Source organism: Carica papaya, chromosome 5 (assembly GCF_054855325.1).
Source record: "Carica papaya isolate Zhongbai chromosome 5, ASM5485532v1, whole genome shotgun sequence".
Lineage (NCBI taxonomy): Eukaryota > Viridiplantae > Streptophyta > Magnoliopsida > Brassicales > Caricaceae > Carica > Carica papaya.
Genome location: NC_142313.1, coordinates 9,212,708 through 9,227,410, shown reverse-complemented (window position 1 = coordinate 9,227,410; position 14,703 = coordinate 9,212,708). Strand labels below are relative to the sequence as shown.

At 36.8% G+C, this 14,703-nt stretch overlaps 1 protein-coding gene across 7 annotated transcripts in view; it reads left to right on the top strand.

Annotated features, from left to right (window-relative positions):
- LOC110811009 (transducin family protein / WD-40 repeat family protein) overlaps nt 1–14,400 on the top strand; it is a 48,643-nt gene extending 34,243 nt beyond the window's left edge. For 3 of the 7 annotated variants that reach the window (XM_088220585.1, XM_088220583.1, XM_088220586.1), the window contains exons 13-16: nt 12,452–12,585; nt 12,992–13,261; nt 13,364–13,542; nt 13,648–14,400. In XM_088220585.1, coding sequence (XP_088076711.1) covers nt 12,452–12,585; nt 12,992–13,261; nt 13,364–13,542; nt 13,648–13,761 — 697 coding nt within the window. In that variant the 3' untranslated portion in view covers nt 13,762–14,400. Of the gene's footprint in view, nt 1–4,442; nt 4,540–12,451; nt 12,586–12,991; nt 13,262–13,363; nt 13,543–13,647 lie in introns of those variants that run through there. The other 4 variants (XM_088220584.1, XM_088220589.1, XR_015819383.1 and 1 more) reach the window with 3 other exon arrangements.
- Nucleotides 14,401–14,703: the final 303 nt, after the last annotated feature.

Genomic DNA, 14,703 nt, shown 5'->3' with positions numbered 1-14,703 from the left:
ACCTCACAACTACTCTTTCAAATGTGGAAATTCCACTATTTGAAGAAGTAACTCCGTGTGTCTGGGTCAGAATGTATGATAAGTATTTTCTTGTGCATGGCATCCAGATGAACAAAAGTGGAAGTCATTTCCTAGGAGAAGTTGCAAGAGTATGGTATCAATAGTGGTTGGCAAAAATGAGAAGCTAGAGTAGGAATACTTCGTGGAAGAGCTTTCCATAGATTTGGAGGGCCTTAGAGAGAAGGTTTTATTGAAGAGTTCTGCAAGCTAACACAAACTGTAACTGTTCTGGAATACCAAGAACATTTTGAGCATTTGTTTGCCTTAATGAATGCAGGTAATCCCACTTTCTTTGAAAAAAATTTTATCTCTAGTTTAATCAGCAGACTCAGAACGGAACTAAAACCAAATGATAAGATTGCTCAAATCCTGCACGATCAATCAAGCCTTTGAACGAGTCCTGCTTCAAGAGCAATCTGTAATCGAAATGTCCAAGAAGTTCATATTTCACTGAAAGGACTTCCTATGCATTAGGAGGTACGAGGATGACAACATTTGCAACTCTGTGCATACTTCCAAAAACATGGGGAGAGAAATAGAGAATAAGAAATCAGTGATATCATGCTACAAATGCGGTGATCGTTATTTCCCAGGTCACCCTTGCCAAAATAAAATCATGATTGCAGTAGAGGAAGTTTCCAAGCAAGGAGACAGTGTGGAACAAGTGTCTGACTAGGAGACCACCTATGAAGATGAAAACCCAACAAGCACCTTGTCCATACAGGTAATAGGAATCACAGCAAGCAGCACCCTTAAAATCAGAGGAACACTAGCCGGGCGTCATGTGTTGGTCTTCTTGGACGGTGAGAGTTCACACTCCTTCCTGGATGAAGCTGCTGCCATAGGAATTAAAAATCAAGTTGTCAGCAACAAACCACTTATGTTGATGGTAGCAAATGGGCAGCGAATCATTAGCAGTATTTATTACCCGGAGGTTACTTGGATAATGCAAGGATACAAGTTTGGCTACAACTTCTGTGTAATTCAACTTGGTGGATATGACATGATATGGGAATTTAATTAGATTAGTAGTTTGGCCCTATGATATTCGATTGTATCTAAGCTACCGTCAAGTTTAATTATAGTTACTCACTTGTAATACTTAAAAGGGAGTGACACCAGTGGGAAATTATCCACTGACATCAAGGAGACTGAAGTCAAGAAATGGGAAAAGCAAAAAATAGCATGGAAGGAGGGACCTTTTTTCTAGTCATGAAAATTGACTTAGAAATTGAAGTCATTGTAAACCATAGTGAGCTCCTAGAGTCCTTACTAGACCAATATAAGGACGTGTTCAAAGAGGCCCGAGGATTGCTTCCAGAATTCGACCATGTCACATCATTAATCACAAAGGAGACATCTATTAATATACGTCCTTGTAGGCACTCCCTCCAGAAGAATGAAATAGAAATGGAGGTATAGAAAATGACGCATGAATTAATCATTTGCCCCAATCATAGCCCATTCTCATCACCAGACTTGCTGGTAAAAAAGAATGATGGATCCTGAAGATTTTGTGTGGATTGTAGGAAACTTAACTCGCTGACTATCAGAGATAAGTTCCCTATTTCCATTATTGATAATGTCTTTCTGTCTCATGATGCTCCAGCCACTTTCTAGGCTCTTATGAATTATGTCTTCAAAGATTTCCTTCAGAAATTTGTCATTTTCTTCTTTGATGACATACTTATCTACAGCTCTAACGAATAAGAGTATTTTCTTCAACTTGAAAAAGCACTAAAATTATTGCAGGTAAACAAACTATATGCAAAAAAGATCCAAATGCTGGTTCCTGCAAAATGAAGTTGAATTGAGGCATGTCATTTCTCAGCAAATGGTACAAATGGACTCCAAGAAAATTGAGATCATGGTCAATTGGCCACCGCCATAAACTGTCAAAACTCTTAGGGGATTTCTAAGCTTAATAGGCTATTGTAGCAAATTTATAAGACAACACCGGTTCGTTGCTAAACCTCTCATAGACCTATTAGAGAAAGGAACATTTCAATGAACCTCGTGGCCGAACAAAGTTTCCAACATTTAAAAAAGGTAATGACGTCTAGCCCCATATTGAACCTTTAAAAATTTGGGGGATCCATTCACTCTAGAAACAAACCGTAGTGACGAGGGAATCGGAGCAGTCATGATGCAAGAAGGTCAACCAATAGGTTTTATAAGCAAGGCTTTTGAGGCCAGAAATTAAAAAAAAAAATCACGGTTGTATTATATGCTGTTTCTCAATGGTGCCACTATTTGGAAGGAGTCTCATTCGTCATTTGGTCACATGAGTGTAGTCTCAAATATATGTTGGATCAAAAAGTGTCTTCTATGGCTCAACAGAAAGGCATAAGGAAATGTTGGGATTGAATTACATTATCTAATATAAACAATGATACGCCAACACAGTCATGCATGCCTTATCTAGAAGAACATGAGGATTCCTCAACATAGATTCTCTACACAATCTCTGCTAGTACCCCTGCTTGGATCTGTGAGGTGTCCAAAAGCTACTCTGGCTACTCTTTTATTCAAGAACCACTCACAGAGCTCATAATATCCCCACAAAGTAAGCCACTATTTCACCTATCCAATGGAGTCCCGCAATACAAAAGAAGGCTGGTCATAAGCAATAATGAAGGCCCTGACACCAACTCCTTTATCAATACTGTAGAAAATATAATAATTAGAAAAATAAATTAGGATTAAAAATGGTTATTTACAACTGTTATGTGCTGTAAATGGAGGAACCATTTACAGCTGCTATGTGCTGTAAATGGAGGGAATCACCAACAAATTTGTTACAGCAAATTTGTCCTTAGAAATAGAATTTTGTTAGGTTTCTCTCCAGAATTTGTTAGGTTGTTAGGGTAGTAGACTTTTATATATATGTGTGGAAATCATTCATAAAAAATAACAAGGAAGAATATTTTCTCTCAATTTTCTTCATCGTATCAGAGCAATACCTGATCCAAAGAGAAATTGATATTAAACCCTGCTGAGCCGTAATCAAAAATGGCCTCGGGTGAGCTTTCATCCTCTCCACCAGAAGTTTCCTCTGGTTCTTATCATCACACAGCAACAACCAGAGCTGTGAGTGAACTACCATCATCCTGTATCACAGGACATAAACTCGATGGCAGCAACTTCCTTCAATGGCCGTCGTCTGTCCGTCTCTTCATCCACGGAAGGGGACGTTATGGGCACCTCACTGGCGAGCTCATACCTCATCCAGCGTCTGATGCAAATGCACAAACCTGGGAGATCGAAGACAGTATGGTCATGTCCTGGCTCATTACCTCAATGACTCCTGAAATTGGGGAGAATTTCCTTCTCTACGAAACTGCTCATGAAATCTGGAAGGTAGCACAGGAACTCTACTCCAGCAAGCAAAATACCTCTGCAATATTCAAAATCGAGTCAACTCTTCATGACTTTCGACAAGGAGAACTCAGTGTCACCCAATATTACAGTATCCTTAGTCGAAATTGGCAGCAGATGGACGCCTTCGAAGAGCGTCACTGGAACTACCCCGAGGACGCGAAAAACTTCTAAGTCTTTGTGGAAGAAAAGCGAGTCTTCAAATTCCTGCTAGGGCTAAACAAAAATTTCGACACGATTCGGTGACATGTTCTGAGCACCAAACCCTTGCCGAGTTTTCGAGAAGTTTTTTCTGAGGTTCGACGCAAGGAGAGTCGTCGGAAGATCATGATGGGAGAGAATGACCAACCTCACCAGACTGAAAATTCTTCAGCTCTCACAACCCGAGCGATTGACAGTCGAACGAAGAAGACAAGGCCCTGGTGCGACCACTGTCGGAAGCTAGGGCACACTCGGGAACGTTGCTGGAAGCTTCACGGCAAGCCAAGTGACTGGAAACCACCTTCGGGTGAGTGGAAAATGTCGAAAGCAGAGACCTCCAGCAAGCTTCGAGGAAATCACGTGACGGCTGAAGAAGTAATTTTTGATGAGATGGGAAAAGACCCATTTACCCCTGAACAGTTGGAAGCCCTCCAACAAATCTTGTCCAAGAAATCTCACTCGATCAGTGCTTTTGTGGCACACAAAGGTAATATTCATAGTTTATCTGCTCTTTTAGAAAAAGGACAGGTGTGGATGGTAAACTCTGGAGCATCTGATCATATGAGTGGCGATTTCTCAATGTTCCAAAATTACAGAAGATGTGAAGAAAATATTTCAATCAGAATTGCAGATGGTTCTCTCTCAAAAGTGGCAGGAATGGGTTATGTAAATTTGTCTCCAAATTTGACTCTCTGTTTAGTTCTCCATGTTCCGAATTTGGATTGTAATTGTTGTCTGTCAGCAAGTTATGTGAAGATTTGAAATGTGCTACGAAATTTGTTTTTAATATGTGTAATTTTCAGGATTTGGACTCGGGGAGGACGATTGGCAGTGCTAGGATGAGCTCGGGATTATATTTGCTTCAAGTCAACACCTCTAAAAGACAAGCTCACAATGCAGTATGTGAAAACTCTGTTCCTATTTCCAAAAATAATGATAATGATATTATGTTGTGGCACTATAGAATAGGACATCCAAATTTCATGTACTTAAAAAGGACGTTTCCACTACTATTTAAAGGAAAAAATCCAGTTTCATCACAGTGTGAAAATTTTCTAAACATACTCGAAGTTCATTTCACAGTCTACCATATAAACCATCTAAACCATTTGCATTAATTCACGGTGATGTTTGGGGCCCTTCCAGGGTTTCTAACGTTTCCTGAACTAGGTGGTTTGTATTTTTTATTGATGACCATACAAGAATTACTTGGGTATTTCTCATGAAGGAAAAATCTGAAGTGGGATCCCTATTTAAAAAATTTCATACAATGATTCGAACCCAATTTCATGCTACCATCCAAGTATTGAAATCTGACAATACTTGTGAATATTTTGAAAATACTCTTGAAAATTACTTTACTGAACATGGCATTATTCATCAAACCTCCTGCGTTCATACTCCACAGCAAAACGGCATAGCCGAAAGAAAAAACAAACATATTTTTGAGGTTGCTAGATCTCTCATGTTCACCACACATGTCCCAAAATATCTTTGGGGAGAGGCTGTAAGGTACCTATTTGATTAATCGGATTTCTTCCCGTATTCTACAGTTTCAATCATCATACACTATCCTCTCAAAAATCTTTCCTGATTCTCGCATCTTAAACATTTTGCCACTTAACGTATTTGAGTGTTTAGCATATGTCCACATTCATAAACATCTTCGTGAAAAATTAGACCCAAGATCAATAAAGTGTATTTTTTGTTGGGTACTCAGCAAATCAAAAAGGATGCAAATGTCTAGTTCCGGAAACCCGCCGATTTTATAATACCATGGACGTCACCTTTTTTGAGAATCAACCATTTTATCCCACCACTGATATTTAGGGGGAGACATTCACTCAGAAATATCAGTTGTGGGATGTGTGTGTACCACCTCTCTATCCACAAAACCCATCACCAGACAAACCTTTCTTGGAGATTGAACCCGAAACCGCACAAAAGAAATCAGAACCAAAACCTATTATAGAAAGCACATTACCTGCAACGAGTGAGTTACGTGTCTATACAAGAAGAAATAAAAGAAAAGCACCCGAATCATCCAAGCACTGCCATGAATTCTCCACTGATCCAGGTAACGTAATCTCTGTACTAACTCTTGATTTCGTTGATTCTGATATTCCTATTGCTTTAAGGAAGGGCACTCGAACATGCACCAAACATCCTATATAGGAATATGTTTCATTGGACAAATTATCCTCAGAACATCATGCTTTTGTGAGTAGGATAGACAGCAGTTCACCTTAACCCAGAACAATACATAAGGCCTTGGAAATTCTAGAATGCAAGTTAGCTGTCCTAGATGAGATTAGGGCACTTGAAAAGAATGAGACATGGGAACTAACTGATCTTCCTCCAGGAAAGCGTCAAGTGGGATGCAAATGGATTTTTACAACCAAATATAATCCAGATGGGAATGTAAACAGGCTTAAGGCCCGCCTGGTACCCAAAAGCTATACACAATCATATGGTATAGATTATCAGGAGATGTTTGCACCAGTTGCCAAGCACAATACTATTCGGGTACTCCTCTCACTTGCATCTAACTTTGACTGGCCACTGTATCAATTAGATGTAAAGAATGCATTCCTTAATAGCGATGTGGAAGAAGAAGTGTATATGAATGTACCATCAGGATTCGAATTAACTGACAACTCTTTGAAAGTGTATAAATTGAAGAAATCACTCTATGGCCTAAAACAATCTCCAAAAGCATGGTTTGACAGATTCACAAGAGCTGTAAAATATAAAGGATATGAACAATGTCAATCCGACCATACATTGTTCGTCAAACATTGCATATTAGGTAAAAAGGATATTTTGATTGTATATGTTGATGATATCATTCTTACAGGAGATCATCTTGAGGAGATTTAGAAACTTAAAGAATTCCTGTCCAAAGAATTTGAAATAAAAGATCTTGGAGCACTAAAGTACTTTCTCGGTATGGAAGTAGCTAGATCAAAAAAGAGGATTTCAGTTTCTCAACGAAAGTACATTCTGGATCTCTTAAAGGAGACTGGGATGCTAGGAAGCAAGTCTGCTGACATCCCTATGGATTCAGTCATCAAACTTGGATCCAGAATCAGTAATAAAATGGTTGACAAAGGGAGATACCAAAGACTTGTTGGGAAACTTATTTACTCGGCTCACACAAGACCAGACATCAGTTTTGCAGTAAGTCAGTTCATGCATCAGCCAACAGAAGATCACATGAGTGCTGTGTATTGGATTCTGAGGTATCTCAAGAAAACTCCAAGATAAGGTTTATTCTTTCAAAAAACAGACAGAAGGGGTGTTGAAATTTACACGGATACGGATTCGGCAGGCTCTACAAACGACAGGAGATCTACAGCAGAATATTGTACCTATGTTTGGGGTAACCTGGTTATCTAGAGAAGTAAGAAACAGTCTGTTGTATCTCGCAGCAGTGCAGAATCTAAAGTTAGAGCGCTCGCTCATGATATTTATGAAGGTGTATGGTTGAAGAGAATATTTGAAGAATTAAAGTTCTCAACAATATGTTTATGAAAGTATGGTGCGACAACCAATCAACAATTAGTATGGTAAAAAATCCAGTACATCACGATAAAACTAAGCATGTGAAGATTGATCGTCATTTCATTAGAGAAAAATTGGAAGATGGGACTATAACTCTGATGCATATTTCAACCAATCAACAGATCGCAAATATTCTACCTAAAGTTCTTCTTAAGAGAACTTTTGATTACATAATATCCAATTTAGGTTTACTCAACATATACGTAAACTAGATTGAGGGGGAGTGTAAAAAATATAATAATTAGAAGAATAAATTAGGATTAAAAATTACTTTTTACAATTGTTATGTGCTGTAAATCGAGGAACTATTTACAGCTGTTATGTACTGTAAATGGAGGGAATCACCAACAAATTTGTTGTAACAAATTTGTTCTTAGAAACAGAATTTTATTAAGTTTCTCTCCAGAATTTGTTAGGTTGTTAGGCTAGTAGACTTGTATATATATATGTGGAAATCATTCATCAAAAATAAAAAGGAAGAATATTTTCTCTCAATTTTCTTCAAATACCATAACTCCAGCAGAGGAGGTCACTCAGGCATCAAGGCCACCTATGGACAAGTCCAACATAAAGAAACAAATCACCTAATGGGTACAGCATTGTGACACTTGTTTAATTGAAAAGAAAAAGTAGCAGCCATCTTGGTGGTCTTTTTCCCCCTTTTTTACCCAAAAGAAAAAGGGGAAGACCTATTGGTGGGGGGGTAGTTTAACTAATTTATCCAATGAATACTTTGAAAAATAGAGAAAATTTAGGTGTGAACAGAAGAACAAAATAGTTTAGGAAAAATTAGAGATTAGATTGAAAAAAAAATATAGGGAGAAGTAGATTAAGTGGGATGGGGATAAAACAACAATCAAAAGAGAAAAAAAATAGAGGGAAATAATGGGGAATATAACTCTAGCATATGATTCCTAATTTATCATCGTCTATCTCTTGTTTGTTGATAGCTACAACTAGTAAGAAAAAAATTATCACAAAAAATTTAAAAGATTATAATGCATATAATACTTAATATCTACTTAAAAGAGAAAATTTAAAATATCATAAGAGTATATAAATGAAACTAAATAATCTAACCAGCTTAAAAATAGAAAATAATAACGAGTACTGCAAAAACTTCTTTAAATTGAAATTTTATTCAAAAATAATATTTCTTGTTTTATATCATCTACCCTATTTGGTGAAAACTCGGTCTCGAATTTTGAAGTAGTAAAGCATCAAGATAGGAAATCTCGAGCATACTCTTTAAAATCTATATGTGACAATCTCCGCCTAGAGAATGAAAAGTCAATCTATAATTTGGGCTCCATGGGATTGTAAAACCAACTAGGCAAGATGAAATTCATCCCAAAAAATCTGTTTATTTTAGTCCTTTGGATGAGAACTACTTAAATAGCAGCATGAGGTTGAACAAGATTATTGAACAGAGCAAGTTGGCCAACATAACTAACATGAACAGAATCAACTTCCAATAGGAGCATATATTTTCTTGAACGTCCTTCGGTGGCTGAAGAGGAACTTTTTTATCTTCTTAAAAGTCAAGAGGAACTTCAAGTTTTTCATCTTTTAGAATACAGGAAGTGTTAGTTCTATTCTTAAGTTCAACCTTAATTTTTGCAGAAAATCTCATGTTTTCCTATTTTGTGATTAGAAGTCTATTTTATATCAATATTTAACTAAAAGCAGCTATCATATATACAATGATTATTGAGAGAAATTTTAGCATAGAAAAGATTGTCAACATACTGATAATGCATACAAGTTAATTTTCAATGTATCTAAATACTCTATATGCATCCACAGGTACTAAAAATTTGGTAAAATGCATCTTATTTAATCAGATAGATTATATAATAAATTGCAACTAAAATCTTGTTTGAATCCATGTCAATGCTATCACCTTTCAACATGAGCTGCTGTAAAAAGTATCATATGCAAATGTGACCAGAATAAACTCAAAATGATGGAGCCAACCGAAGAAATTCAAGAATCAGCTTGAACTTATGGAAAACCAATTTAAAACAGTCTAAATCCTGGTCAAAATCTTAGTGAACTAATCAAAACGAAGCAGATTAAGCCACTTCCGACGTGCAGTCAAGAGCGCTTGAGAACCACATGCCGTCCTTTGATCACCAGTCAGTCTTCTCGTGAATGACTTGTGACATCTCAAGTGCTAATTTAGACAAATGAGTGTCATACAGATACAAAATAACGAGTTTATGATAAAAATTTATGCAGCGGAACAGAATTAATACAAATTCTTTACAAATACATATGAGTTCCAATATTTACATATAATGAGACCCGAAGTCGCAACAAAATACAAAATCAAAACATAAATGCCACTTCTTTCACTATGCCATTAGACTCATCAAAGTGCGGGAACAGTCATGCACTTAGACTTATGGATCCACGGGATTCTCATAGACTTCTAAAGATAGATCAGTCTGTGGTTCCTCATTTTCTTTCTCATATGGGATGGGAGAGGGCATGAAAAGAGTTAGTTTCATTTGCTCAATAAAAAAAAGAGTATTAAATTAATATCGTAAGGTTTCAAAGGTGAATTATTTTAACTTAAAAGCTTACCATTTGATCTCTTTATATACTTATCTTCCATTATGAAAATAATTTATTTATTAATAAAGCAACAATTAATATGAACAACCAAACATACATCATACCAGATAATAGAGAAAATCAAATAAATCATTAAATGCACAGATTTTTCGTATCATGCTTCGCGAATTCGTTACAACTTCCATATCTGAGGGCATATACAGATTTTCGACAATACAAGTGGAATGACCAGATCAGATACAGATACGGTAATTTGCTCAAACCTATTTCCAGCTGGCCAAACCATGGTACGATCTACAACCACAACCGTATCAACCATAGTGACCCTAACAGATATCTACAATCACGATAGTATTTAGGCACAGGTGACCCGTACAGATATTTGTGTTACTACTCTCGTCAGAGAGTACGCCGTCATCCAGTGAGAACGGTTCTCTTACGTCTTTTTGAACCAGATAGGGGAGAGGGAAACAAATACCCCGAAGGGTAAGGGGAACAGATACTCCTCAGAGATAAAAACCTAACGAGACATTTGATTCAATATGCATATCAATACAAATATATTTTGGACCATTCATGCTTTATTCCACTTTTCTCTTTTTTCTTTTTTTTTTGTACTCTTTATTTTTACCAAACAATAATACTGATTACATATTATGTTCATTAAATACAATTCATCAAGTGTCCATAATTCACATAGCATACTTGAAAATAAGAATAATTCAACTTATCTGAACTATGAACACAAAGGCGTACAAAAAACGGTCAAAAATATTAAGTTATGTAAAAATATTTCTTAAGACGTCGAAAAAAATATTAGATTTCTTACCAAAATCTTGATGTTTTCTCATTCACCATTTCTCTTCTCTTTCCCTCCTCTCACTAGGTCACTATCTCTTTCTCTCTCTAAATCGTGAAAAATGGAAGAATGGAAGGGGAGGGTAATTTATAGAATTTTGAAACAGTTGGATTTGCGCCAAGTGGCGAAATTGCGTAAAAAGAGAGGAGAAAAAGATGTTCGGCACAAAAAACAAGGGAGGAGGGCCTCTTCCACCTGCAGCGGCGGTGCACCGCCCGAGGCGACGGTGGCGCACTGCCCAAGGTGGCAGTGCCCCGGCTGACGCGCTGCAGGCTAACCTGCAGGCGCACAGGTCTCCTGCCGCGCGCGCAGGTCTTAGGCGCATTGGGCGCCGGGCGCAGGCCCCAAGCACACAGGGCCTATCCGTGCAGGCCTACTGCGCACACAATGTGCAGCACCTGTCTGCGCGCGAGGTGATGCACGGACGACCCGCCTGCACGCGACAGGACGTGTGTAGGTCCTTACCCTGCATGGCATCCGCTCAAGCAGCTCTGCTTCCTCGTGGGATTTTTTCCGTAGAATTTCTTTTCATTTTGCCGTTTTTTTATTTTCTCTCAATTTTTTAAAATTAATTCAGATAAGTTAAATATAAAATTAAATAATAAAAATTAAAATTAAATATAATTGAATAAAAGCAAAATAATTAAAAATTAACTAAATTTACAAATTACGATAAATATTATAGAGAGAAAATTAAATAAGTTTAATATGGCCAAATGTTCGAATAAATAAAGTTTTTCAATAAATTAAGCATAGAGATGGACGGAGTGTTACATAACTCGTCTAGCAAAAGGGGTTATTGTTGTCTTTAGTGACTAGGATAACAGAGATCTGGCAAGGTAGTAGTGTCTTCCCTTTTGAAGCCAAATGAAACACTTTTAGGCAGAACCAATGTCTGAAAATTGGCAAGGAGCCCTGTACAGCTCTCTGAACCTGGTGTCAAGGGGGATGTAGACCTGGCTGGTTATGGAATGTAGTCGACAACCTAGGCCTGCAGTTGATTTTCTGGTGTAGCCCACCTTTCAAGTTTCTTTTTTTGGGTGAAAAGATGAAGTAATTTATTTGTTTTTCTTAAGTAGTTGATGTTTTGACGAAATGGTAGACATAGCAATTAGACTCTAGTACCAACTGATGGAGGGTAAGTAGTGGTTAACTAAATTATCTCGTGAATAGTTTAGAAATAGAAGAAATCTAGGTAAGGAACAAAGGAATGTAGATAGCTAAAAAAATTAGAGATCAGTGTGAAAAGTTAAAAGGAGAAGTAGACTGAACAGATGGTTAAATAGAACAATAACCAAAGAATGAGCACAGAGAGAGATAACTAGGACAAAAATCCTAGTAAATCAATTCTTAGTTTATTATTATCTCTCTTTTGGTAATAATAACTAACCTTTTAAATTAGTATTAATTACAACTAATAATAAAAATCATGGAAGAGGAAATTTGAAAATTTCTAAATCTTATTATACTTAATTTACTTAAATAAAAAATTAAAATATTATAATGTTTAAATAACCTAAATAACTTAAAAATATAAAATAATAACAATTATTACAATGAATAACTTTAACTAAAAATTTATTCCAAAAATAATTTCTTCGGCAATCAACTATTATGTCCAAGCTTTGTGGGATTATGATGTACATCACTCTTTTTGTTGATCAACTAATTTCCTCTCCCCAAGTCCACTTTTTAATATTTACTTACATATTGGAAATGGTAGATTCTTCTTGATGTTAAGATATAATATTTGCATTTCTTCTGTTTCTTAATAGTTTCGGCATATTTGCATTATTGTTCTGATTGCAGTGATGTTACTTACATTACTTCAAGTGGGTCAGTGATTGCTGCAGCTGGATATAGCTCCAATGGTGTTAATGTGGTCATATGGGATACACTGGCTCCACCTACGACATCTCGAGCTTCCATTTCTTGTCATGAAGGTTATTCTTCATTCTAATGTTTAAACTGCATCTTTGTTAAATTGTTGCTACTCATCGTGTGTAATATTCATGAAACAGATAATGTTCTTATCTGCTTTAAGGTGGTTGTTAACGTGTGCTCTTGATATGGGATGGATTAGCTTGGTCCTAAAATAGTTGATGTAGAGATTAAAGTTGACAGGTTACACAGTATACAAGAAATGCATTACATGGTCTACACTATCAGAAAACTTTTTTTTTTAAAAAAAAATCATGGAGTTCAAAGTTACAAGCATAACATCATGATAGTGAGTGCATTGTGGCTTCAATGCACTTGTAACTGAGTTGTGATTATCAGTAATATGTGAATCAAGCTGGCCATGCCTCACGTTTTTTAGGGTGCCAACCTTTTCCATTTTGTGTGAAGGTGGTGCTCGCTCCATCTCTGTGTTTGATAATGACATTGGCAGCGGTTCCATTTCTCCCCTTATTGTGACTGGGGGCAAAGGTGGTGACATTGGGCTACATGATTTCCGGTACATTGCCACTGGAAGGACTAAAAGGCACAGACATTTTGATAACGGTGAACCAAGCATCAGCTCATCTTCAAATTCTGACATGCAGACAGAGATTGCTCACAGATTTGGAGATCAAAATTCGAATGGGATGCTTTGGTATTTACCAAAGGCTCATCTAGGTACAAATGGTTTCCTTTTTTTAAAAGAAAAATCTTTTCCTTTTTGGAGACAGCAAACTATCGACAGTTTTTTTAATTGGTATTTAATTGATCTGAGTGAAGGGAGTGTGACCAAAATCTCTACCATCCCAAACACCAGTTTGTTCTTGACGGGAAGCAAAGATGGAGATGTCAAACTTTGGGATGCCAAGGCAGCTAAGTTAGTTTATCATTGGCCAAAGTTGCATGAAAGGCACACATTTTTGCAACCAAGTTCTAGGGGCTATGGTGGAATTGTCCGGGTAACTCTTAGTTAATGCTATTTTGAGGTTTCTATGCTTGTCTTTACTAAGACTGAAAGGAGAAATTATTTTAAGCCTAGTGTTCTAAGGGATATCTTTTCCAAGGTGTTGCAGGCTGCTGTTACAGACATACAAGTTTATTCACATGGGTTTCTTACATGTGGCGGAGATGGCTGTGTGAAGCTGGTTCAGCTTAAAGACTGTCATCTGGAGACATGAAGCTAAAAGGAATTTCTTCCGAGCACAGAAAGACACTCAAATAGAGCAGCATAGAACATTTTGTAGTTTGAAACTAGTTGACAGCGATAGCTAGTGCTGTTTTCAGAACTTGTATGATTCGGTCCTGTCACCTCATAGCATTCAGAATGACTGGTAGAAACAGAAAAACGACTAGTTTGAAAATTTTTGTCATGGAAAGAACTGGTAAGCGCTGTTCTGATACTTCTTGTCCCTGCACTGAATAAATTCTGCAGAAGCTAGAGCACTAGTCTTCTTCCAACTTTTCTGACTTTGGATGACCAGAATGCACGCTGTAGTCCACTCATTTGTGCCATCGTTTCTCGTATTTATTATTATCTGCTTTCAAAAGCTTTCCTTCGTTGTGAGTTGTGGTAGAGAGCTGAGTTCTTGTGTAACTTTTCCTATGTGACTCTGAGTGTTGTATATAAATGTGAAAAACAGAAAGGTTTCCATACCATAGTTAGCCCCCAGATTTCTAGATTCTGGTATTGTTGAGAATTAAATGTAAATTTTGTAGTCACATCAAGAACAGTGATTACAATAGAGGTGATGAACTAGGTTTTGTAAATGGGATGGTATCTATTTTCCTCCTATTCAATTTTCTTATATTTTGTATTATTATTGTATCAAATGAATTTTCTGCGAAGTTTCATGTCTGACTGAATTAGATTACGCAATACCAGTCGTAATCTGCAGTTGAAAAAAAAACAAACTTAAAAAAAAATGAAAAAAATTACAAGCAAGCAAGACTGGGATTGAACTGTTGTGTATTCTTTGCAGGGTTTTAACGAGTAGCTGAAGTCAACAGTCTGCAACATATTCCATTCAATATAAGGCAGCAGCGAGCAATATGAAAGTATATATCAAAAAAATCACATTTTGATTTTCTGCCATTTGAACAGAAGTAAGCAGAATAAGATT